At 36.1% G+C, this 27,276-nt stretch overlaps 1 protein-coding gene across 3 annotated transcripts in view; it reads right to left on the bottom strand.

Annotated features, from left to right (window-relative positions):
• Nucleotides 1–27,276, bottom strand: part of DENND4C (DENN domain containing 4C) — a 128,119-nt gene that overhangs the window by 30,544 nt on the left and 70,299 nt on the right. For 2 of the 3 annotated variants that reach the window (XM_027105936.1, XM_027105937.1), the window contains exons 13-23: nt 22,428–22,573; nt 20,548–20,583; nt 20,336–20,466; nt 18,302–18,434; nt 15,940–16,146; nt 11,055–11,183; nt 10,719–10,863; nt 10,296–10,442; nt 5,628–5,750; nt 4,609–4,755; nt 614–1,776 (exon numbers count right to left, since the gene is read on the bottom strand). In XM_027105936.1, the coding sequence (XP_026961737.1) occupies nt 614–1,776; nt 4,609–4,755; nt 5,628–5,750; nt 10,296–10,442; nt 10,719–10,863; nt 11,055–11,183; nt 15,940–16,146; nt 18,302–18,434; nt 20,336–20,466; nt 20,548–20,583; nt 22,428–22,573 (2,507 nt within the window). The remainder of the gene's footprint in view (nt 1–613; nt 1,777–4,608; nt 4,756–5,627; nt 5,751–10,295; nt 10,443–10,718; nt 10,864–11,054; nt 11,184–15,939; nt 16,147–18,301; nt 18,435–20,335; nt 20,467–20,547; nt 20,584–22,427; nt 22,574–27,276) is intronic. The other variant, XM_027105938.1, reaches the window with a different exon arrangement.

Raw genomic sequence — 27,276 nt, 5'->3', positions numbered from 1 at the left:
ACTTCCCTGGTGGTCCAGTGGGTAAGACTCTGTGCTCCCAATGCAGGGGGCCCAGGTTCGATCCCTGGTTGGGGAACTAGATTCCACATGCATGCCGCAACTAAGAAGTCTGCATGCTGCAACTAAAGATCCCACATACCACAACTAAACATGCCGCGACGAAGATCCCACGTGCTGCAACTAAGACCCCGTGCAGCCAAAATAAATAAATAAATAGTTAGCAGTTTTTTGTTGTGCAGTATGAAATCTACTGATTAAGTTGTAGAGTGACATCACATATCTTAAAGAGATAACACAGGTGAAAGCTATTTAAAAAGTGAAGTGCTATGCAAATATAACATTATTAAATCAAACATTAATCATTAGTTCTTTCAAATCAATAGACTTAATGTGTTAGTTTAGACTGGGCTGTGGAATTATAAAGTAGTCCTGATATTCTATTTCTTCATTATTAATTTCCTTACATGTATGTTGAAGTCATTTCAAGAAAGTAGGATATGCATGTTTTAAAATATAAAAAAGTGACCAGAAATATCTAAATAATAATGTATATATTAAAAAATACTCCAAACATTCCAACATCAGACAGATGACACACATAAGACACTCTTACCTCATCATCTGAATAGCTGTAGGCAGATGATACAGCTACCCACATCTTACTGGCTACTGTAGCTGCTTGCTTCATACCAGATTTTAGCACATCCATCTTGGGCCCTGAGAGTAGATTGTCCAGCTTTAGCCCTGACAAAGAATTTACCACAGAACCCAATGAGCCATGTGGTGAAGAACGGACCAGTGCTGATAAAGAAGCTGAACGTTCTTTATGACCTCGAGAGGGAGTTTGTTGCCTGAAACGCCCAGTAAAAGTTTTAGATCTGGACACTGCAGGGGAGCTCTTTTCACTTTCAGGACTGTCCTGTGCTGCAGGACCATGATCTAAAGGTAGGCTTGATCTCCTCTCTAAAGGGTGAATAAATGCACTGGTAGTGCCAGGCTCTCTGTTTCCCTCTCCATGTAGTTCCATACTAGAAGACTTGCTACCCAAGGGACTCTTTAGATTCATATAGCTTTCAATTTCATCAGCCAGATTACGTGCAATAACTGGAGAAAACAACTTATCTTCTGAATCAGGAGTTTTTTCTCCTATACATTCAGTGGCTAAAAGTGACAAAGGATCTAGTCCAGTTTCAACATCTTCCCTCTCAATAGCTTTAGCACCACCACATGAACTACTTCTCTTATTTAATAGATCCTTGGATCCTGCTTTCAAGTCTCTGGACTGATTACTGTCATTTTGTAGGCTGTCACATGTATCCTTTGTCACAGGAGTTTTAGCTACATTTTCATCAACCACAGGTTCTATGAACTCTTGGCTTTCCTCAAGCATCTCTAACACCGATGAAGATCTGTGCTCAGAATCCCAAGTGCTTTCAGACACACGAGTCCTAGTGTCAGCTGGATGACAGCTAATACTCTCAAAGCTATGGGTTCTTGCGATATGAAGTGGAGAAGTCTTAGGACTCGTCAGTGCTGCTGTGAGAATCCTGGCATCTGCTCCCATCATGATAGCCACTTCACTTGAAATTAAATCCAAACTGCTCTTCTTAAGCAACATTCCTGCTCGACTTTCAGAACTAAAACTACAGCTTCTCTCCGGAAAATGCTTTTGCCTTTTTTCTCCTCTATCACCATTCTTCTTGAGATTAGTAACTTCGCCAAAGACTGCATCTTCAACTGGATCTTGAGTAGAAAACAGTACATTTGGTGTACTACCTAAAAAGAGAAAGTGCAATATTAAAAATAAATCTCTATTTTCTGATGTAACTTTTATAAAAATGTTTTTTTCTAATTTTTGAAAGTGACACATACTCAAAGTAAAAGATTCAGAAAGGTAAGATGGTATACAGAAAAAGTCCAAAAATTACTCCGTTCAACCCTGCCTCTCAGAGATAACATTTTAATGTATAATCTGCCTTTCATCCTCTATGCATATACACACATTTTTAAAAAAGATCGTGCAATATATACTGTATATACCTGTACTGTTCACTAAAGATATCACATCTATCAATAAATATACATCTATAAACATGTTTTATATTTTAAGAGTTTTATTTTCAGTTTAAGAAATATATTCCACATTAAATAGCAGGCCTAAAAAGAAATAATCTCTTCTATCTTGGGTTTCATATATCTAATTCAACAAGTATTTGCCAGGAATCTACCCTGCAGAAAGCAAATTCATAATCATAGAGAAATTATATATTTGCTATAGCCAAAGCCTTACTTCTCCAAAGTAAAAGGATCTAGAATGGTGCGCTTAGAATCGGCAGATTCCAAGAAGCCTGCTAAAATCTGAATAGCCAAAATTTTTTCAGATATGTTTATTCCTTCAACAAATATCTGAATTCCTACTAGCACCCACTATGTGAGGTGCTAAGAATACAATGGAGAATAAAACGGACATAATCCCAGCCCTCACAGAGGTCAATCTTGTTTGAGCAAGTGGAACAAAATTATGCCAGTGTCTGTAGGAACCTCCCCCACCTTTGGGGGATGCAGGCAGTCGTTAACTCTTTGCTACCATGCAATTTTTTCCACGCCAAGACCAAAAGCTATTTCTAGTTGCACCATTAGCAGAACTTAAGTCTACCCATTCATATTTAGGATTCTCATATTTTTGTTTTTTGTTTGTTTGTTTGTTTTGTTTTTGCGGTACGCGGGCCTCTCACTGCCGTGGCCCCTCCAGCCTGTGCAGGCTCAGCGGCCATGGCTCATGGGCCCAACCGCTCCACGGCACGTGGTATCTTCCCGGACCAGTGCACGAACCTGCGTCCCCTGCATCAGCAGGCGGACTCTCAACCACTGTGCCACCAGGGAAGCCCTCTAATTGGTTTTTTAAAAAGTATAATGACCTGGGAGTTTGGAAGGGAAAGTTGTCATTATGATAAGATCTTTTTTTTTAATCTTCCAAATTGATTTCAAGGTTCTTTTTAATATTCCAAATTGGTATCTATTAATAATCATAATCTTTCCAATTAAACAGAATAATAAGCATTTAGAGATATTTTTAAAGCATTTAAGGGAATTAAATTAGCCTATTTTATAACTCTGAAGTTTGTACCTGCTTTGAAAACTTTTAACAATATTTGAGAAAAGATCTTTGCAAATTTACTGGTTCTCATATCATTTCTAGGAAATTTAGTGTCACATTTTGTTCAATTTTAAAATAAAATTGACTGTTTGATATATTGGAAAAAGCCTCATTACCACCTCCTCTTTTCTTAATAGAACAAATCTTCCTACATCAAAATGTAACATGGAGGGCTTCCCTGGTGGCGCAGTGGTTGAGAGTCCGCCTGCCGATGCAGGGGACACGGGTTCGTGCCCCGGTCTGGGAAGATCCCACATGTCGTGGAGTGGCTGGGCCCGTGAGCCATGGCCGCTGAGCCTGCGGGTCCGGAGGCTGTGCTCCGCAACGGGAGAGGCCACAACAGTGAGAGGCCCGCATACCGCAAAAAAAAAAAAAAAAAGTAACATGGAAATAAGATCAATAAAAAGAGAAGAAAATGCACCAGTCCCCAGACCATGTCCATTTCAATATTCTGAGAAGATTCTAAACGTCTGATGAAGAAAACTGCCCTTTTTTTTTTTAACCTGCTATCAATAGGCTGGGAAAATGGGATAAAGAATATATATATCAATTATTTTTTTCAAAACATCTGTAGCTCCACCTCATTAGCAAAACATTACCCCCTCACTCCCTGTAAAATAACCGAACTTGGTATCACAATTTAAAAAAAAAAAAACAACTTTAGGAATAAGGAGTATTTCCACATTGACTTAAAAAGCTGAGCGAATTAATTTCTATAAAGTCATACAATAGATACACTTACAGATAGACTGCTGACTTTAGGGAAGTGAACTGTAGCTACTACTAACAAAAGGCAAATGATGCAGGCCAATTTCATTGTCTTTTAAAATCATACACTTAAGACGTATGCTTTAAGGGTACTTGGGAGGACTACACATAATTGAAGGCAGTAAACACAAATTCATGGGAGTCACACACAACAGAGTTATTCATTACAAATACTTAACCATAAATAGAAAGTGGCTCAGGGTACCTAGAATAATTGGGCAAAAATTAAAGACCCGCTGGTATTTTTGTGCAGAACGTTAAGTGATGTGAATCTTTTTCTTCCATTTCCCTTCAGGCTTAGGAGTTACCCTGCCACACACAAGCCCTTTGGAATTTGACCAGGTAACTGCCTCTCTGTTAGGATGAGTATAGCAGGCCCGTCCTACAGTCCTCTCTCATTATCAACCACAGGAAAGGAGGATGGAACTCAGAACAAGCACTATAATAAGAAAAGGTATTCCAAATAACAACTAAACACACTTAATACCCTTCCTTTTAAAAATGAATTATCTTTAAATAACTATTTTAATTTCTTCTTTAGCACATTTATAGGATTCAGCTTACTTCTGGCTCTTTAGCATGTTCATTACAATTAAGTTAGCAAGTTATAATGTCATTAAAGACACACATGTACCTATAGAAGTGTATTTTAAATATGTGATAACCAATATGTAAAGACTCACCAGTGCTACTTTTCCTGCCATTGACATCAAATATACCAGATGGAACTTTCACAATACTGCCACCCCATGCAGGAGGCTCAGGAGGACTCGGGGGCTCTGCACTAGGTTGTGAATGTTTGGCCACAACAGCAGAGACATCGCATACCTCTGGGAAAAAATATTTGGATGTTATCATTCCTATTTTTGCCAGTATTGAACAGAAACGAAGTATTTTTTTAATATATTTTATGTACTTTTTCTCTAAGTGGGGGTGAATACTTTTTCTCTATTTTATTACTGATTTCTTTTATGCCATAAATGTTGCCAGTACTGACTGAAATAAATGCTTTATTTTAACATTCATAATCCTAACTTGAGCATTCCTGAGCGAATAAATTAAGGCTCTGGCCTTCTGTCACACTCCTCATCACTTGTCAAGTAGGAGAGGGGCTTGCTTCTGCATAATTCTAGAGCATAAAGTAAGTGACGTCATTAAAGAAACTGTACTTTTTTGTAAGAAGATAGGAAGACCATCGTATTATCAAAAAGCCAAAATATTTCTCCATATTTCCTTAAAATGACTACTACAAATCATTTCTCATTTCTATCTCAATGAGTCCCCTAAAAAAAGGAAAACTACACAGACTATATTGGAACCTACGAATGAAAATTATCGACTTAGATATTTGAAGGACTTCTAGTGAAAGAGCATTTGAAAATCAAAGGTACACTGGAATACAAGTTTGATGACTCAGAGTTTAGTCCTGGTTCTGTCACAAAGTAGTTATTTAACACTGGCAAATGAACACCTTGATGGGCTGCAGTTTCCTACAAAGTTGAGGGCTGACCTACAGAGTCTCTAAAGATCTCTTAAATTCTAAAATTCAGAGACTACCAAAAATCTATCATATATAAGAGTACATAGTATCTTATAAGCCCAGACTTTACATTTCTGGAAATTATCACCAAAATTATCAAATAAGACTTTTAATTATTATAGGTATTTTTCTAAGTAAAGCTAGTAAACATCAGTACTGAACCTTCTGTTTCCACTTTTGTTTTGGTTATCAAGTCTCCTGATACTTGTTCTTCAGGCACATGAATTTCTGCATCATCCTTTATAAGTTCATCCTTAGACCCATAGCCTTGGTCAGACTGACCACCTGTTAAAAAGAATGTAGGCTGATATATAAATGTTTTCATATATTTATAGTCCAGCTATAAAATGTCAAAAGGAAATTCCACCAACTTACACAATTAAACTTGTAAAAAAAGAGGAGAAGAAAGCTCATGAAGCACACAAAACATTTTACAACAATGGTAAGAATCAAAGAACAGTAGAAACAGGAACATCAAAGACTAAAAACCATTACACACTTGGAAGCAGTGAATCTTAATTTAATTTCCTTATCTATAAATTAGTAGATTTGGATAAGATGTTTTGAAACTTTCTTTTGGAGTGCATCTACAGAATGCTACCTTTTGCGTAAGAAAGAAGTGGAAATAAACATATATCTGCTTACTTTTGCAAAAAGAAATGCAGGAATAATAAACCAGAAAACAATAAAACTGGTTACCTACAAGGGATGGGGGAAAATAGGACGGAAGGGATTGAGAGAGAGGAAACTTCTCTAAATATGGTTATCATATTGTTTTTATTTTTGGAAATGTATTAACTTCTACAAGTTCAAAAACTTAAATCAGCAAAACTGAGGGCCAGGGTGTAACTAAAACTGAATGCACACGGAAACAAACAAAACCAATTGTTTATGAATAACATGATCACACTGAAAGGATGGGGGAGGACTAATGTAATGTGTAACTTTTAACACATTATTCTGAGTATATACCCTAGTCATGGGGGGTAACAGTCAAATCCTAAACTCCTTAGGTTTATTTCTCACAGGGGAATGGGTATAGCAATTCTGAAATTATATTATGTGCACTGTAGGACTGAGCAAATGAGTACATGTGATGATGTTGGGAGCTAAGATTCTTACTGTGGAAGAAGAGAGATCTTTAAAAAGTGAAATGAAGGAAGGCAAAGAAAAACCTGTGGGGCTGATTTGGAATTAGAAGTATTTCTAAAATACATACACATTTTTTCTCCCTCTGCTGAAAAAGTCTAGAACGACAACACCCTGGAGGGAGTAAGCATTTCTAGAGCCCAGACCTTCGTTTCTAAAATCTATTGCCCATTAAAAGGAACCTGGGATCCTTGAAGAAAAGGCCGATTGCAGAGCTCAGTCAGGGAAGGTACAAGAATGAGCCAGGAACGTTTTGCTATGCAAGAAAGCAAGTGCTCAAAAACATGAGAGGACATTTCTAAAGAACATTCAAAAGAATATTATCTTATAAATGTGAGGGGACAATAGAGTTGGCAAAATCACCACCTTATAGCCATCACAGTAAAACGATTGGTTCAGGCAAGAATCATCAATGGATGATAAATTTAAAAGAGAAAGTGTGATGAAAAAGAAGATATTGTTGCATAGTCTCAGTGTCTCTTCACAAATAGCTTATTATCTGCAAGGGGGATAATGGTAACTAATAGAAACCGAACACTGACATCAAGTGATCAAAATTAACATTACCAATGAGGGGCAGACAGACATTGTGTGCCTCTGGGTTGTGATAATCTCAGAAGGACTTAACATAATTTTTGTAGAAGAGCCATGGATGCATAACCTAATCTAATCACAGGGGAACATCAGACAAACTCAAATTTGGCAGCATTCCACAAAATAACTGGACTTATTCTTCAAAAAGGTCAAGGTTACGAAAGACAAAGAAAAGGTGGGGAACTGTGCCTGGTTAAGGAGACTAAAGAGGAGTTAAAGTACCACAAAGGACATTATAGCTGACAACACTGGAATACAGACTATACATTAAAGAAGTAGAACAATGTTTTCCTGAATTTGGAAACTATACTGTGGTTATGTAAGAGCAAATACCACCGAAGTATTAAGAGGTAAAAGGGCAAGATGTATGCAATCTGCTCTCACATAATTTAGGGGAAAAAAGTGCATGTGTACAGAAAGAAACTGATAAAGCAAATGTGTCAAACTAAAAGTGAATGAATCTAAATAAAAGTTATTCAAGAGTTCTTCGTACTATTCTTGAAACATTTAATAAGTTTAAAATTAAAACTGAAATAAAGGCAAGTTACCAGGAGATCATTATAAAGGATGTCAATGAAAAACACATAAAACAAAAAATATAGTGCCTTCCACTGTCTACCACTTTTTTTTTTTTTTTTGCAGTACGAGGGCCTCTCACTGTTGTGGCCTCTCCCGTTGCGGAGCACAGGCTCCAACGCGCAGGCTCAGCGGCCATGGCTCACGGGCCCAGACGCTCCGCAGCATGTGGCATCCTCCCGGACCGGGGCACAAACCCGTGTCCCCTGCATCGGCAGGCGGACTCTCAACCACTGCACCACCAGGGAAGCCCCCACTTTCTATTTTTTCACTTTCTACCACTTTTTAAACTGCCTTTCAAACTTTGGGTTCGCCATATAACAAAAGAATTAAGCTTTAAAAAAACCTGCTATTTAGATAACCAACAAGGACCTGCTATATAGCACAGGGAACTATACTCAATATTTTGTAATAACCTATAAGGGAAAAGAATCTGAAAAAGAATATATATGTGTGTGTGTGTGTATGTGTATATAACTGTACACCTGAAATTAACACAATACTGTAAATCTGTACTTTGATTAAAAAAATTTTTAATTAAAAAAAATACTGCTATTTAGAATGACTTCTTTCAGTCATTTTTTTTTTTTTTTTATTGGCCCCCCTCAGAAAGTCTGGTAAAGCATTACGGTGCCATGAAATGGACACTAGACTGGGAACTGAGTAAACTGATTAAACCCAGATATGCCCTCAACAAGCTAAGTGACTCAGTATCAGGTACTAAGTGGAAAGATTCTGTGAGATAATCCTTAATGAAAAGAGTAACTTAAGCATCTGGGCTGGAAGTCTCCAAAAATATCAGATGATATCACCAGAAACTCTACAGAGACACATAATCACTGTAAATTCAGTATCAGAGCTTCAGTCATTTGAAATGTAGCTTAAAAGAAATATATGAAAAAGGGATCTGAAGTTTCTTCCCCAACTGGGGAATATGGAATCTTTATGCAGTTTCCCAGAATTACTAGTAAATCTTTTTTTTGCCTTTAAAGGAGACAAGTTTAAAAATCCAGAGAGATAAGGAGAGTGTTTATCTATTATTATTATTATTAGTGAAATGGTTTCATACCACAAATTATTTTCTTGATTTTCCATAAATGAAATCCATTTATTCTATAAGCACTAGGAAAAAAATACAGGAGGAAATAAAATAAGGTGGTTTTCAAATGAAAGTCTCATGAAAATTCCCACATGTTGAAAGAAATTTAATTTACAAACAGGATTGCGACTTACAGCTTTATGTTGACTTTCACCAATTTATACATGCTTCTGTAATTATGGGGATAGTTTTTAGCACAAGAATCAGCAGTTCAGTTTTAGCAAGCAAAAACCACCTTAACAGCTGGAATACTGAAATCTTTAACGCTCATAAAACTATTTGACTCAATGATGCTACAAACCACCCTCAAAATAAGAATTGTAGCAAGGCATAGCATATTTTCAATTAAGATAAATATGCTTTGCAAATTGATCATAAAGCGTTAGTTGGGTATTTTCAGTAGTATGTATATGATTACACGTATCTGAAGGAGAAAAAGCCAAGAAAACTAAAATTGCTTTCCACTTGCAACAGTACTTAAAATATAACAAAAGGCCTCTCCCCCACCCTTGCATGTCAGCAAAATTTAACCTAATAAATGGGAAATTACCTGAAGTGGTTAACATTCAAGGGTAGAATTAATGCACACGTGTATCCATAGCTTCACGTCACACAAGTCTGTCTGCACCCCACACCATGACAGCCAAGGACAAATGCAGCACCAAGAAACAGCACAGAGCAAAAAGCAGAGCAACAAAGAGCAGAGAAAAGGAAACTTCAGTCATTGAGACAAGTTCATCAGATGAAGCACAGGAATTAGACTCAGAATTCTTTTTAAAGAAAAGCTTGAGATATTAACAATAACAACAAAAAAGAAAAACACGAGAAGGATGTGCAACACACATATATCTGCTCAACGTGCTACTTTAATTAAGCTTATTTCTAACTTCAGAGGACAGAGATTACGCCCATAGCTTTGTATGTAAAAGCAGTTTCAGTAGTTTCTCAGATTTTAAAAAGTGTCATTTAAAGTAATGACTATGCAAAGAATACGTTTTTCTCGTGGTGTGTGACTTATTTTCTTCCCTCTTTAATATTCATAATCTCAAATCTTTAATAAATATTATCCACTTAATGAAAAGAAGATTTGCAATTGTGTCACTAACAGTCAAGTTCCTCAGCTCACAATTCCTAACAATTGTATCATATACTTTCACAAATTAATGATGAACGAACACAAAGAAGTACCATGTAAGAGCCTTTTGCACAGCACTCCCAAGTTTATTTTATACTATAGGAAATAAGAGAAGTGATCTGCAATCAGAGGTGTACTTTCTCCCCTTATTTATATATGGTATTTTTTAGGTATTCATATTGCACAAACTTGAGAGAGGAAGGTAAAAGTTTTTTTAAAAAATGGAAGACTTAACATGAGAGTAAGTGAAGGGTTAGTAAAATCCAGATTTTAGTACCTGTGCTAGAGTGATTATCAGTGGAATCAAGACTGATTAAATCTCTGACGAAGACTGTGTGCTCCCCACTGTTAGCATCATTAGAACTATCCACACTACCGTGGCTCACCGTGTCCCCATCACTTCCACCTGTGGCATTTTGAGGAGCTAAAGATAAGGACAACAGCAGTTCAATAACTCATGCACTGGTAATCTCTGAAACTAAACATGAGTGACTCACAGTTCATTTAAAGTTGCAGAATACTGTCTAAATTTGTGAGAGAAGAAAATAATTCTGGACTAGGCAACCTCTATCTTTAGTAGTATATGAAAATATCAAAACTAGAATTTCATTTACGTTTTCTGCCTCATATAAGTAAAAATTCATATGTCTATAAAGCTTATGGTTCAGCAAGAAAGTATCTTTCCAACCACATTTATTACCTGATATTGAGGAGACCTGTGACTTTTGCACGGTATTTTTAAGTGGCTGCCTAAATTGTGCCAAGCCACGTACCACATTCCGTACCTTCATCCATAAGAAGATACCACTGCGGGTACTGCTAGGCCACGGGCTCTCCAAAACTACCTAAAGGTAAAATAAAGGTTAAAATAATCTTTATTAGGAATATTTGAATTTTGAAAAAATACATACACATATAATATATACAAAAAGAATTCTACCCCAAAACGTCTAAAAAAAGTTTCTTAAATAAAAGGCATAATAAATTTATCAATCTTAATAAGCAGCATATATTGCCTAATGTCAGTCCTACTCACCTTATTATAATAGCCGTAAGTAATAGCATTTGGCTTTATTTTAGCAGTTTTCATTTCAAATAAAACTCTCACTGCTAAGACAGGATGACCCCAAAGTCCACAAAGCTGCATTACTACTCGATAGCACACCTAACAAAAAATAACATCAAAGCATTAATAGTTAGCATATTAGTCTGTGACTTGTAGAGATTTTTAAATGACTTTACTCAATTCTTCTTTTCAAAGTTATTAAGCAATAGTTATTACTATTTTCTCCTTTGTTCTGGTTTGAGAGTCTCGGTAAACTATTTTTTAAAAGTATTCATCAATGGAAGTACCAGCATTATTAACTTTTCCACATAAGACCTATGGGCATGTGTGCCGTTTGTTTCAGTAACTAAGTTTACACAAAGAAAACAACTATTATTTTCTATAATATGAGAAGGAATTCATTTTTAAAATCAAGCATGATTAAAATAGCTCTCTCCCAAATCATGTTCTGTATTTTATGCCAAAGGAATTAAAAGCAGCATCTCCAGAATGCCTACATAACAAAAATAATTCTATGAACCCGTGTCTTAAAAAAAGTATGAGAAGAAAGTTAAAAACACTGTAATATTATTAGCAAAGGCTTTTCTGAGAATATGTGTTTACTGAAGAGGGCTAAATTTGATCAGAAGAGGACGACTCAATGGGGAACTCCTAAAAGTTAGAATATCACATTTGGAAGACAACAGTAGAAACCATGAAGAATGAAACAGGAATCTCATGGATCCCTGGCAAAGAGGTGAGCCAGTTTACAAAAGCAGTGAACAAGGCAGCCAAAGACTACTAGAGCTTAATCTGAGAATAAGAAAAGATACATAAAAAAGATACTCTTCTTGGGACTTGTAAAATGTCCTCTGTTTATAACAGAGCTGTTTAAGAACTGTGAGTACCATAAAGCCAAGCTGCACTCTCTACTAAAGGGGAAAGTAAATAGATTTGAGAAAGCGTATTTTATTCAAGAGATGAAGTAGGGAAAGAGATGTGAAGAGGCAGAGGATGATGAGTACTCTACAGCTAGAAATGGAAAGTTTAATTTAGGAGCAGAGGAGTTCAGAAACTGTTAGAGTAACTTCATAAATGACTAGGTTAAAGAAGTGTTAGGAAACTACATAAATTAGGAACAAATGGGAGAACTAGGTAAGATGTATGATGCGATTAAGAAGAATGTGGCACAAGAGTTCTTCAAATATCTGAAGAGTTGTCACTTGAAAGAAGCAGTAAACAGCTTCTGCAGTCCCAAAAAAGCCACAGGGAGGTGGAACTGAACTCAGCATAAAACACAAACTTTCTAACAAAGCCAACTCAAGCACAGGCAAGGTCCCATATATTACAGACTTTCAACATCTCAGGTTTAGGTTGAAGTTTTACTAAAATATCTTGAGGTCCTATTCAATTCTAAGATTCTACGAGTCATGAAGAAGTAAATCACTTTCTATGTCAAACTGGGATTAATCTAAAATTTTCCAAAACCATTCTCGACAATTAATTTATTCTGAAGTCTACAAACTATTCCTCCAAACTTCCAGGCTTACCGGTATAAGAGCCAGGCATCAAACTAAAGAAACAGTAATAATGCCAGGGATATAATTTTTTAATTGCAGTATTTTGTTGCCTACAACATGATACCTTTTGGATATCTATGTTAGATAAAAGATGGCCACAAACTCTTTGCTGCTCCTCCCATGAGAAGTCTATGTCCCTTCCCCTTAATTGAGGGGGAAAGCCTCTGAGATTGCATGACCAATAGAATTTGCCTGAAGTGACAACTGTACCAGTTTCCTGGCCTAAGCCTTAAGAAAGGTCACTTTCCACTTCCTCTTGAAACAAATGCTCTTGGAGTGCTAAGCTATTATGAGAAAAGCCCAAGTACCACATGGAGAGGTCTGAGACTACATGGAGGAAGAGGGGTCCACCTGAGCCCAGCCTTCCAGATAACCTTGCCAAGGTACCTGGCTGCATGTGAGTTAAGCTGTCTTGGACCTTCTAGACCAGACCAGCTAGCAACTGATTACAACCAAGTGATTCTAAGTAATACAATGTGGAGCAGAAAAATTACCGTAAATTCTTCCTGGATTTTCAGCAAATAAGATAGTAAGATTTAATAAAATGGTTATTTTAAGCCACTAAGTTCTGGGGTGGTTTGTTACTCAGCAATGTACAACAATATCTATATGAATAGACTGATGAGACAAGGTGAGATAAGCTTGACACAAACATTTCATTTCCATTAAAAATTTAATAAATAGTATTAAAAGCAAAACACATTATGCATTGTAACTTTAATTTAGCCTACATGGCATATGCTATTTCTGGGTCTCTACTAGTTGTATTTAAAAATCTACGTTATTACAACTTCTGCAAACATAACATGTAGAACACAAAGCTGTCAAAACATTAAGCATATGAATGAGACAGTGGGTTCTAATGGAGTATGAACCTAAAAATCAAAACCACTTCCTTGCTAGGTGGCCTTATGTGTGTGTCATTTCATCTAAGTTTCAAATTTCTTTCTTTGTAAAATATAGAGTTGCTGGGAATACCAAAGGAAATAATGTACATAAAAATACTGTGAAAATTTTAATGTGCTATTCTATGTGTAATCAATAAACAAATAAAATGCATCAAATATGCCAAGCAAATATGCATCCTTAAGTTTTAAAATGAAGAAACATTTCTTTCTTCCAGTTGTAGAGATGTAATTACTTCAGGTGACTACAAATCTGTCGATATAACTTGTTAGAAGTAGGAATACAACAAATTAACCTCCAAATTTTTAAGCCTCCTATCAGAGTGTTTATTGGGAAAAAAGTCTAAAAGACTTTTTTAGCTTACTAGTCATAATTGCTCATGTTAGAAAACAGGAGAATGTAATTACTTGTAACAAAGACTACCTTAGAACCTTAATATCTATAGAGGAGACTATTTTTCAGGCAATTTGTCTTATGAACTTATCAAGGAAACTTAATCAAGTATTGTGCTTTGAGTTTAGAGTGCAGTAACAAAATTAATACTAGCTCTCTCATAGAGCATACTCTAAAGCACATTAAAAATATTCTGTGCTTGCACAAAGTTAAAGCACATCTTAAAATATATCTTAGATATATTATCTTAGATATATTATCTTAGATATATCTCTATCAGAATAAGTTTTTTAAAACATTAAAATGTATGAGGTACAAAACACTAATTCTGATCAAGCACTTTTAATTTCCAAATAGTTTTTTTTGCAGTACGCGGGCCTCTCACTGCTGCGGTCTCTCCCGTTGCGGAGCACAGGCTCCAGACGCACAGGCCCAGTGGCCATGGCCCACGGGCCCAAGCTGCTCCGCGGCATGTGGGATCCCCCCAGACCGGGGCACGAACCCGCGTCCCCCGCATCGGCAGGCGGACTCCCAACCACTGCGCCACCAGGGAAGCCCTCCAAATAGCTTTATTAACATCAGATGAGAGAAAATGTAATCAAATGTGAGAATGGATATTTTACTTGTTTCATAACTTTATCTTTTCATTTGAAAAGTTTTTTAAAACATACAGATAATACTTAGAGAAAAATGAGTTTTAGTGTGCTCACAAGCATTATCAAATCTTAATAACGTACATGCTTTATCAGTTTCAGACCTTTTTTATTTTATAAGAGGAGAAAATTACAGTTATTGCTGAAGCCTATAATGTGCCCCTCCTCAATCGCATTTCTCTTCTAACCTGGTGCTCTCTCCTTCTCCCCAAACACCCATTACTCTGAATTTTTATTCCAACTTCATTTTAAATTCTAATGCGGTTCTAAATAATCATTTTAGTTATTTTAACACCAAAAGTAACTTTTAAAGGGAAAAACAGCAACGAGAAGAGCTAAATAAGTAACTCAGTTTCTTTAACCGTTAGTTGGATAATACCACTACCTATCTCTGCGGATGGTTCTGAGGCTTAAGAGATGTAGCACACTGTACACTGAGCGCTTACCATCAGCCAGGTACTCGTCTAGGCACACTATGTACATTAACTGATTTAACTGTCAAATTAACCATTTGAGGATAGGAACTAAATATTATATACCTCAGTGGGGCAATTTTATCCCCCTGGTGACATCTGGCAATGTCTGCAGACATTGTTGATTGCACGGAGCTACTGGCACCTAGTGCACAGAGGCCAGGGATGCTGCTAAACATCCTACCACGTACAGGACAGGACCCCACAATAAAAAATGATGTGGGCCAAAATGTCAACAGTGCCAAGGTTGAGAAACTCAGACCTCCATTTTCAGACACATAATCTGAAACACAGATAGTTTATGTAACTCACCTAGGACACAGGTCCTAAGTGGAGAGCCACTTACTAAAGGCCTATTTGCTTCCTAATAAAGTTATCTTGAGAATAAAATTAAGTCAATATTTTTTTCTATTTATCAAGGGCAAACAGTCTGGTCTAAGGAAGTCAGTCTCTGCTGCATTTTTTTTTTTTTTTTTTGCGGTACGCGGGCCTCTCACTGTTGTGGCCTCTCCCGTTGCGGAGCACAGGCTCTGGACGCGCAGACCCAGTGGCCATGGCTCACGGGCCTACCCGCTCCGCGGCATGTGGGATCTTCCCAGACCGGGGCACGAACCCGTGTCCCCTGCATCGGCAGGCGGACTCTCAACCACTGCGCCACCAGGGAAGCCCTCTGCTGCATTTTAAAGGAATAATTTTAAAATAAATGTATTTTAAAATAATAAGTATTAGCTCTATGAAACAGGATAACAATTTTACCTTTCCTACTTAATGAAAATATTCGAGGATACTGGAAAGCAACTGAGACCTAAATTTTCTTAAAAATACAAATAAAATTTATCTTAGTAACAATAACTCAATTTGTTATACTTGCCTCATCTAGAGGATCCACATCTGTTTTCCTCATCTTAATAAGTACATCATATGCCTGCTGAAGTGCTCTGACCTTAGGATGAGAAACTCTAACATAGGCTGGGAGACAAATAAACCATAAACTGTAACAGTGACTGAAGAGACACTTGGCCCATTGTGGTGGATTTGTATAACATCTCTTCGCCAACTTTTGAGCTGTTTTTATCTCCTAGAAAGAGAATAAATAAAACATCATGCCATTCACTAAAATTCATTAGTATGACAGGAAAAGTGAGAAGTAAAAGGAAGAGAGGAATTTAATGTAAAATTTGACTCTAAAATCAAGCATTTCATAGTTTTGCTTTTGTGAATGGCTTCCTACTTAGTGCCCCATGGTTCTTTCTATAGAAGCACTTTATACTGTATTTTAACTATTTGGCAAGCAGGTGTCTCCTAATAGACTAGAAACTCCTTAAAAGCAGAGATCATTCATATTATTATAATACAATGGGTAACTAAGTGCCCCTCACACAGAAGGCACTCATATGTTTGATGAATGAAAGGGATTTCATTTATAGCTTATAGTTCTATAGAATCATTCTTGAAAAGTCAGAGTCTTCTCCCTCTTCCGCCTGATAAAAAGTTTAAGATGCCCTAGGCTATTCCCCACCAAGATTTCCACTCTACCTTCTGTGTTAATTCCTCCACTGACTGATTCGTTAAAAAGACCTATTCCTTTGCAGGCAACATACTCTGAGAAAGATCACAGACCTTCCTACCTAACAGTTTTATGGCATGTTTTCTAGTTCTGATTTTCATTCTGATTTAGGTGGAAGAGAGAAAAAGGTATCAAAGTCACCTGCTGAGCGTTATCAAACTCTACATATTCCCAGAAACTATAGAGCCCTCCACACATGTCAGACTGCCACTGTCTGCTTTGCACTAAAGATCCCTCTGCTGGATGTGTCCTAAATAAACATATTGTTATGAGCTCTATTTCCAAGAGACTTGCCTGGAAAAAAAATTCTGGTGAAAATGAGATTTAAAGATGTAGTAGCAAAATTGTCACATTAAAAAAACTTGCCTTTATTAAGCTGATAATGGTTAAAAAAAAATTCCCCTCAGACAACACTGAGAGAATTGTGTAGTATATGGGATTAAGGATCACCTCAGGTTACCCCTAGGATTTGAGGGACTGTACATGAATTGGTAAAACCTGAACTGAGAATTTCATTCTGAAATTTTCCATGTTTTGTAGACCCCCAAAATATCAGTATATGTATAAAGGATGTTCAATTTTAACTCACACCTAACCATAGTTTAACTCTTTATACCTAAATCAGATATAGTATTAAAACAATATGTCTAGGTTGTCCTAAGTTAACTCCCCTTAGAATGTAATATTCAGTAGAAAATATATTTACATTAACCATGAGGAAAAATCAAAATCACAATGAGATACCACTTCATATACGTTAGGATGGCTATAATCAAAAAGACAGAAGATAACAAGAATTAACAAGGATGTGGTAAAATTCCGACTGCTGGTGGGAATTTTAAATGGTGTACCCACTTTGGAAAACAGTCTGATAAGTTCTCAGAAGGTTAAACACAGAGTTACTATATGACACAGCAATTCTACTTTAGGCATATAACCCAAAGAAATGAAAACATATAACCACACAAACACTTGTACACAAATGTCTACAGCAGTACTATGCATAACAGCCGAAAAGTAGGAACCACCCACATGTACATAAATGGATAAATAAAATATTCTACACAATGGAATATCATTCAGCAATAAAAATACATGAAATACTGATACATTCTACAACACAGATGAACCTTAAAAACATTAGGCTAAGTGAAAGAAGCCAGTCACAAAATGCCACATATGTACAATTCCATTTTTATGAAATGCGCAGAACAGGCAAAACTATAGACACAGAAAATAGATTAGTGATTGCCCGGGGCTGTGGAAGATGGAGGAACCGGGGGGTTAACAGCTAAAGGGCACAGGCTTTCTTTTTAGGGAGATGAAAATGTTCTATAATTGATTGTGATGGTGGCTGCACAACCCTGTGAAGATACTAAAAGCCAGTGAGTATACTTAAACAAGTGAATTGTATGGTATATGAATTATGTTTCAATAAAGTTTTTTTTTTAAGTGTATTTAGTTCCCAAGGTTCTCTTAGAACATAAACATAAGCATTCAAAAACTTCAGCCTCAATATTATAAGTAGGGTTGCAAGAAATCGATTTTAATTCATTAACAACCATAGTGGGTCTTCAAATGATTGCTGTGGGTGACAAGTCTAAACTATGAGCTGCATATCACATATACATAGTTTACATTTTAAATTAGATAAAGAATATCTGACCTGTTTAGTTCTCTTAGCCATGAGAGCTGGACTGTTTGTAATGCTACTCCCAGTAGGGTGTCTACTAAAACAAAGTTTCAACTCCTGTGGTCTGTCAAAAAGCTTAAGGTCCAGTCTTGGAAAGTATTTGTAACTAAAATAAAAAGCAAAAATAGAACTGCTGATTTAAAGTACATTAACTCTTAATATTATGCCAGAATTTAGGTGAATATTACTAAACCTCAAAAGTACCCAACATTATTTTCCAAAATCCTTGTATAGAAATTTTTTTTTCAAAAATATAAGATGATGCAATTATAAGATACATAGACTATCTACATGGAAACTTTGGCTCCTCTGCATCCTATTATTTTCAATCAATCCCTAGAACACAGAAAACCCTGACATCTTGACAGAATTAGTAACCCTTTCAACAGGACCCATGTGTTCAATGATAATTTATATTAAAAGATAACTTTTAGTATACTTTGTAATTTTGTTTTTCTTTATAAAAGTACCTTGCATTCACATTTACAAGGAAAAAATCCCAAATATTTTTATATTAGGGATGTGCCATAATTTAACCAATTCTTTACTGTTGGACATTTTTAGGTTATTTCTCAATTTCTGCAATTAAGTATCTTTGTACATTTATCTTTGTGAATACTTTTACTTAATTTCTTAGAATAATGCCCAATAACAGAGTTTTCTATGGTAAATATTTATCAAGAAAATAAAAATTATTATAATCACCATCAAATTACTTCCAGAGAGGTTATACTTACATACACTCTAACTAGAAGGATAGCATATTCTCAAGCTGATAGATTAAAAATGCTTCTACTACTCATTTGGTTTGCATTTCTTTAAATACTACAAAAGCTTAACATACTTTCATATTATCAACTATTGGGATTTCTTCTCAGAAATTGCCTAGTTATTTCCTTTGGCCAATCTTCTTCTGAAATATATTGCCTTTCCTATTTGATTTACTTATTTGTCAATATCTGCATTCCAATGCATAATGATCAAAGCCAAATTAAAAAAGAGTCCTATAATTAACATGCAATCAAAATATACTTAATTAAACCACTCAATCTCAGGTATACATTTTTCATTCTTATGGAGTCCTGGTGAGATTATATATTAATTCTATATTTTTGGAAAACACTTATTTTATATTCCCTTTGCCCCAGAAATTCTTTTATGAATACAGCCAAAGAAAATAACTGTGCATACACACAAAGGTAGAGATAGCAAAGAACTATAAATAAATCCACAGGAGACTAGTTTAACAAATCACAATAAATGCATGCAATGTGGTTATTTAAAATGAATGGCACAAAAATATATATTGGCATGGAAAAATGTTCAGACCATTAAAGGCAAACACACGTCACAAAGAATATGCGCAAGATGAACTAATACTTGTTTTAAGTATAGTAAATGCAAATTTATGTACAAAAAGACAAAAAAGATATACATATAATTGTTAACAGACATTAAGTATTGGTGCTAAAACGATATGCTAGTTTTTTTGTTTGATTTTCTAAACCTATTAAATGGTATTCAAATGATCATAATAATAAACAATCAAACATTTTAATTTCTTAAAAGACTCCCATCCAAATCCTATAAGTTTATTTTAATAAAGAATGATTCCTGGCCCTCTACTTTTAAGTTTTCTCTGATATATTACTAATGCATAAGAATTTCACAGTCCTTATATTGACAACAAAATCCCCCAAAGGGAGGGGGAACCTCACAAAAGTAAATTTTTTCTTCTTCAGAAATGAAATTTTTAAAGATTAAAATATGGTAAATGTTTAGGTTAACAGTGATAAACATCTGGTTTCCCTTCCAACGGGGCTGTCCAATTCTTAAATTACAATACCTGGTGATATCTCCATAAAATGTTCATCTCCATTAGTTCACTAAATACATTTTGAAAATGACCTTCACAAATGATTACTATACAACGTATCTACTAATAATCACAAAAGATCAAATTATTAAAGCTGTGCCCAAACAACTGTTTAAAAAAATTCCTGTTACCTGTACTTTGGTGACAGATCCTTTCCATCATCAGGCGGTGGCTCGGGTGGCATTATGAACACAGTATGCTCACTTTTCTGTGAGTCATCTAGCTCTATCAATTTGGTGTCTTCTGCTGAATCAAAATCAACCTAAAAATAATTATTTTCTCCAATTAATTTGCATATAAGCAAGACGTGATTCTGAAACGTTAAAACTTTAAGAAAAAATACCTTATCTGTTTTCTCTGTGCCTTTATCAGGAAACATCTAGAAAAAAAGAAAAAAATTCTTAGTGAAAATGTCTCCTCTGAATTTAATAGAGATTATCTTAAATTATTATTTAAAAAACTATCCTTTTACTAGGCTACTAGGCTCCATAGTACTAGGCTAAAATATAAAAATATAATATTTCTCTTACGGCTATTAAGAGAGAAGCAATTTATTTTGACTGGTTTCTTCATAAATCCCTCTTTAGAAGCAAAAGATGGGGAGGGAGTGCGATGAATCAGGAGATTGGGATTGACATATATATATACTAATATGTGTAAAACAGATAACTAATAAGAACCAGCTGTATAAAAAATTAATTAATTAATTTTTTAAAAAAAGAAGCAGCAAAAGATGGGCAATCACAAGGAGAACCTGGCTTCTCAAATCAAAAATTTCATTATTACTAAACCCCTGCATTACTGATTGATATTATCTAAGCTTCTCTCTAACTGAATGATAATGGACTATCAATATTTAAGTAAACAAAAACGTTGAAAAGTTTTAATCATATTCCTGGAGTTTTAGATCACATGGATATAATGGGAGAAAATTATTCAAGTCTTCTAAGATACAGGAATCATTAGGAGACTATAAAAATTACATCATAATATTCTACCTTTTTTGGATAAAATCTCCAACTTTATATAGTATAGAGTTTGCACAAACAATCAGCCCCAAGACCCACTTAGCAAAAATAAGAGCTCTATTAAAAAATGAGAAAAAATACGTGAGTTATAACTGTCAAAAATCAACTTAAACTTCCTTACGATGGGTGAGTAAAGCTTTAAAATTTAACATATTTCTGGGGCTTCCCTGGTGGCGCAGTGGTTGAGAGTCTGCCTGATGATGCAGGGGACATGGGTTCATGCCCCGGTCTGGGAAGATCCCACATGCCACAGAGCGGCTAGGCCCGTGAGCCATGGCCGCTGGGCCTGCGCATCCGGAGCCTGTGCTCCGCAGTAGGAGAGGCCGCAGCAGTGAGAGGCCCGCATACCACAAAAAAAAAAAATAAAAATAAAAAGTGGGCTTCCCTGGTGGCGCAGTGGTTGAGAGTCCGCCTGCCGATGCAGGGGACGCAGGTTCGTGCCCTGGTCTGGGAGGATCCCACATGCTGTGGAGCGGCTGGGCCCGTGAGCCATGGCCGCTGAGCCTGCGCGTCCGGAGCCTGTGCTCCAGAACGGGAGAGGCCACAACAGTAAGAAGCCCGCAAACCGGAAAAAAAAAAAAAATTTTAACATATTTCCAAATAGCTTCCATTAGGACAAAAGAAATATATTAGCAAAAGTATTTGGAAAAACATTAAAACAAAAGAACACAGGACTTAACACAGGACTTCCATTACCCATAGAGCTAAACTTTCTTTTTGTTTTGTTCATTTTTTGTTTTTGATTTTTTTTTTGGCTGCACTGCACGGCTTGTGGAATCTTAGTTCCCTGAACAGGGATCGAACCCAGGCCTTCAGCAGTGAAAGCATGGAGTCTTAACCACTGGACTGCCAGGGAATTCCTAAAACTAAACTTTTTTAATGAACTACTAAATCTTATCTTATTCACGTAAAAAAAAAAAATTTAGGAGCTTCAATGAAATGTTCTTAGTACTTAATACAAAACCAAAGTGAGATTCAAAGAGAAAAATTAGCTATGTATGGCAGTACTAGATGCCACAAAGGAAAATAATTCTTACATTAAGCCCAGAATCGGACATTCGCATGTGTACACACACACACCCCACCTATAATGCCTTCCTCAGGTCGTTTGGGCTAATAATAACAATGATGATTATAAAGGTAAACAAACTGTTTAATTTTTTCCTTAATACTGACATATAGGACAAACTTTTACCTTTTCTATGCAGTCATCAAAAAAAGCCAATCCAGTATCTTTATCACTTACAAAACTACATTCTTCAATGAAACGAATAAAAATCTGTGTTTTGGTTAAAAGGGTGTAGAATTTTGTATAGGCACGATCTCGACTTTTTAAAAATCCTGAAGAAAATAAAATTAGAATTAAATTCAGATTTTAAAGTGGAACTAGATGTTATATTAATTATTTTAAACTTGCATATATCCATATTATTTTCTCTTTATATATATATATATACAAAGGGAAAGAGAAAGAAATATATATATTACAGAAAATAGATATCTTCTATAATATATATATTAAGGGACCATAGTCCCTTCTGCCTGATTCAACCACAAAAATCCTTAACTTATACCATTAACCTTTTCACTGAAATCTGCATCTCCTATAAGGAGCCTCTAGCCCTATAGCTCTCAAGTAGAAACTTCTGATACTCTGCATACTCACAAGCAGGAAGGGTCAAGTCCTTCCTCTGCAATGCCACCACACAATTATTTCTGTATCATCTTGTAAAAATCTCTGCTCATCTGGCTATTATTCCACCCATTCCCCTACTAACTGTAGGCACCTAGTGACTTCAGGGACACCCTCTCCCCTTTATTCACTGAACATCAGGGCACCTAATTCAAAGTCTTCTCCTCTCCAACTCCTACCATCATCATTCTTCAACACCCATAAAGACCAACCATCCAACATTTTAATGAGTTTTTAATTCCTTAACTTTCAATGACCTGTGGTCTATTCCACCTTAATCACCAACTTCTACATATAGTTACACACTCCCTGGACTTTTCTTGGTAGCACTGTAAACGGCTCTGCCTCCCAAATCTCTAATTTACATATTACTCCCTGACCATTACCCCTGTCTAGCTGGTATGCTTAAGTTCTTCCTACCAAGCCTTTTGTGTGGGGGATGGGGTAAGGAAGAAGATCGTTCTATGTACACTCTCCTATCTTCACGTCTCTCTCTCTCAAATATTGATTCCATGTCTGTGTACATCATTTCAATTACTTTCTTGTCAACACTCTCAATTTTTACGCCTTTTTGTCAAACTCATCTAGTATGACCTAGCCCTGGAGCAATGTATTGCCTGCTTACTCTGAATCTGCGCCAGTGTGGCTGAGCACAAGCTGCGGTTGGGAGGAGGCGCCGTTACATAACCAGGTGGATCAGAACCGCTTATACCTTCATCCCTGACCAGCAACCCCACTACATTTCTGGAGTCTGAATTTCCCTTTACCCGTGTTTTCACAGTTATTTCCAATGTTTAAATACTCTCCCTCCATGTTCTCTCCCTCATCCCTGAATAATAATACTTTATATTGCAGAGAAAATGAAAATCATTAAATGAGAACTACCTTCATTATTTCACTATAAAATCTATGACTCTTTCTGCAGCTATCATTTATTCCTTACTTTGTTTTACAATGAGTGTGACCCTCCTCCTATCTAAGGCCAAGCCCACCTTGGGATTCCAGGCCTTTCAGTGTTCTCTGGACAATACTCCCTCTCTATTAGCTAGTAACCAGTATACTCAAGTCTCTCTCATTTTAAAAAACCTTTCCTTAGACAATTTTCCAAAGAGGACATTCAGAGGGCCAACAGGCACATGAAAAGATGCGCAACATCATTAATCATCAGAGAAATACAAATCAAAACCACAATGAGACATAACCTCACACCTGTCAAAATGGCTATCATCAAAAAGAACACAAGTAACAAATGTTGGTGAGGGTGTGGAGAAAAGGGAACCCTCGTGCACTGTTGGTGGAAACGTAAATTGTTGCTGCCACTATGGAAAACAGTATGGAGGATTCTCAAAAAACTATGAGAAACCACATGATCCAGCAATTCCACTCCAGGGTATGTATATGGAAAAAACAAGAACACTAATTCAAAAAGATATATGCACCTCAATGTTCACAGCAGCACTATTTACAATAGCCAAGACCTAACTGGTTGACCGATGAATGGATAAAGAAGTTTTGCTATATATATATATATACACAATGGAATATTATTTATCCATAAAGAAGAATGAAATTCTGCCATTTGCAACAACATGGATGAGTATGATGCTTAGTGAAATAAGTCAGACACAGAAAAATACTCTATGTTATCACTTTTATATGAAATCTAGAAGGTGAACCAAATTAGTAAATATAATAAAAAAGAAACAGACTCACAGATATAGAAAACAAACTAGTGGTTACAAGTGGGGAGAGGGAAGGGGGCAAGGGTTAGGTAAGGGTAGGGGGTTAAGAGGTACAAACTATTATGCATAAAATAAGTAAGCTATGAGGACATACAACACAGGGAACATAGCCAATATTTTATAATAACTATAAATGGAGTATAACCTTTAAAAATTGTGAATCACTATGTTGTACACCTGTAACATACAAATATTGTACATCAATTATACTTTAACAAATAAATAAAACAAAAAATCTTTTCCTTAACAAATAATTAGATCCTTTCCTTTTCTGCTGTTTCCCTTCTCAATAAAGGGCACAACCATCCACTCTGTGGTTAAAGACAAGAATCTCAAAGTTGTTCTTGACATCTCCCTCTATCTTACATCCCATATTCAACTGCCAAGTTCTATTCAGTCTGCCTCCTAAAAATCATTCTTCTATTCATACTACCAACTAATCCAGGTCACTTCCACTGATCACTTGGACCAATGCACTAACCAACTAATAAGCAGATCCATACTTTGGATGCCCCCAATTCAATCTGCAGAGAAGCCAAAGAGATTTTTTTTTTAACATTAAACATGATCTTTTAAAAATGCAAACCTGATCCTATTACCTACTTAAATATCCCTCCCTGACTTGCAATTACTCTTGGAATAAAGACGGAAACCCTTCATTAGTCCTAAAAGATCCAACATGATCTGGCTCACGCCCACCATTTCAAGCATTGTTTTTGAGCCACTTTCCCCTCCAGCCTTTCTTTCTATGATGCTTCAGGACATTCCACATGCTGTGGTCCTTACTACATCCCCTTAAGGTATTAGTTAGTTGAGAAAGACTTCAATAAAATAGAAATAAATTATTCTTGACAAGTGGTAAGAAAAAGTCTTTTTTTCTTCTTCTAATGGATCTAGGCAATGATCAGCAAAGGCTGCTAATACAATTAAATGAAAGGCTGGTGGGGAAACTATCAATATAATGAATGGATGAGCCTGATAAAACTTGAACCCATGGATCAATCTTGAGAGCACTAAAAATGGGACACAGCCAGACTTGCAGTAAGTAGTGAGCATCATGTGTTTTAGCACCACTTGCCAAGAAAACTGAACCTGAATATAATCAAGCTCTAGATCAGTACTGCTTAATTCAGTAACCACTACACACATGTGGCAATTCAGCAATTAAAATGTGGTTGGTCTTTAATGAACCACATATCCAAAGCCACATCACTATTAAGTTGTGGAGCTGGAATTTGAACAGACAGTCTGACTTCTGAGTCCATGCCATTATTAGTGATTTATACCCAGAGGCGAAGGTTCAGGCAAAAAAAAAAAAAAAAAAAGTGGCTGGTCCAAACTGAGATGTGCTATAAGTATAAAACACACACCAATTTCAAAGCCTTAGTATGGAAAAAGAATGTAAAATATTTCATTAAAATTTTTACAATTTGATTACATGTCAAAGTGATACATTTTGGATGTATTAAGTTAGAGAAAACATATTATTAAAATTAACTTCCCCTACTGCTTTTTAAAAAACTGTGTCTACTAGAAAATCTTAAGTTATATATGTGGCTCCCATTATATTTCTTTTGAACAATGTGGCTCTTATTCCAACCAGAAGTTTACAGGAAATATAGATGAAAAAAATGTTAACACCATGGGGATACAATCAGATAAAAACACATATAACTTCAGGAAATTCTAAACACAGTTTATGGGTGAAATAATGTCCTACTTGGAATTTAGAAAGAAAGGGAGGGGTGGAGGAGGGGAGGAGAAAAGGACGAAGGAAGAGTAAAATGAACATAGGAGAAACTAAAACAACAGAATGTAGATTGCTACTACTGCTGAAGTTGGAAGGTAGCTACGTTATTCTCCCTACTTTTATTCATGTTTGTTAAAGTATCCCTAAAAAAAAGTTAACCCAAAACCCACAGCTAAATCCTATTCTTTTTTCAGGCCCAAGCTTAACTGTTACTTCTTCAGGGAACCTTTCCCCTGACCTAGCTCTCTTACTGTAACCAATACTTTCCTTTACAACACACTCAGTAAAATGTGTTATTTTATTGTCAAATGTATATATCCCTTGTTAGACCAAATGCTACCCTGTTAACAAAAACCTTAGGCCTCAGACACTAGTTAAATATCTTTCTAAATTCCATTAGTAATGCCTCTCTTCTACTTAGAATGACAGAGAATGAATTAGTGACCCACTACTGTCCATTAGAAAAACTCCATATTCTTAGTCTGGCATTTGAGACTACTCATAATCCGAGCTCTAATCTTATTTTCTGCTTTATCTTCCACAACACCTCTAAAGCTCCTCACTTGGTCAAATCGTACCATTAAAACTTTTTTCCCGAACATGCCATTATGGGCTGAACTGTGTCACCCCAAAATTCTTATGTTGAAGTCCTAACTCCCAGGATTTCAAAGTGTGACTGTATTTGCAGATATGGTCTTTAAAGAAGTAATTAAGTCAAACTTAAGTAAATAAACTAGGGTGGGCTCTAATCTAATATGAGTGGTGTCCTTAAGAGACAAGAACATTTAGATACAGATTCACACAGAAGGAAGTCTATGTGAAGATACAGGGAGAAGACAGCCATCTACGAGTCACGGAG

Source organism: Aethalodelphis obliquidens, unplaced genomic scaffold (genome assembly GCF_003676395.1).
Source record: "Aethalodelphis obliquidens isolate GAN/ISIS:26980383/991018 unplaced genomic scaffold, ASM367639v1 scaffold7, whole genome shotgun sequence".
Taxonomy (NCBI): domain Eukaryota; kingdom Metazoa; phylum Chordata; class Mammalia; order Artiodactyla; family Delphinidae; genus Aethalodelphis; species Aethalodelphis obliquidens.
The sequence above is the reverse complement of the archived record's forward strand: the minus strand, read 5'-3'. Positions and strand labels throughout refer to the sequence as shown.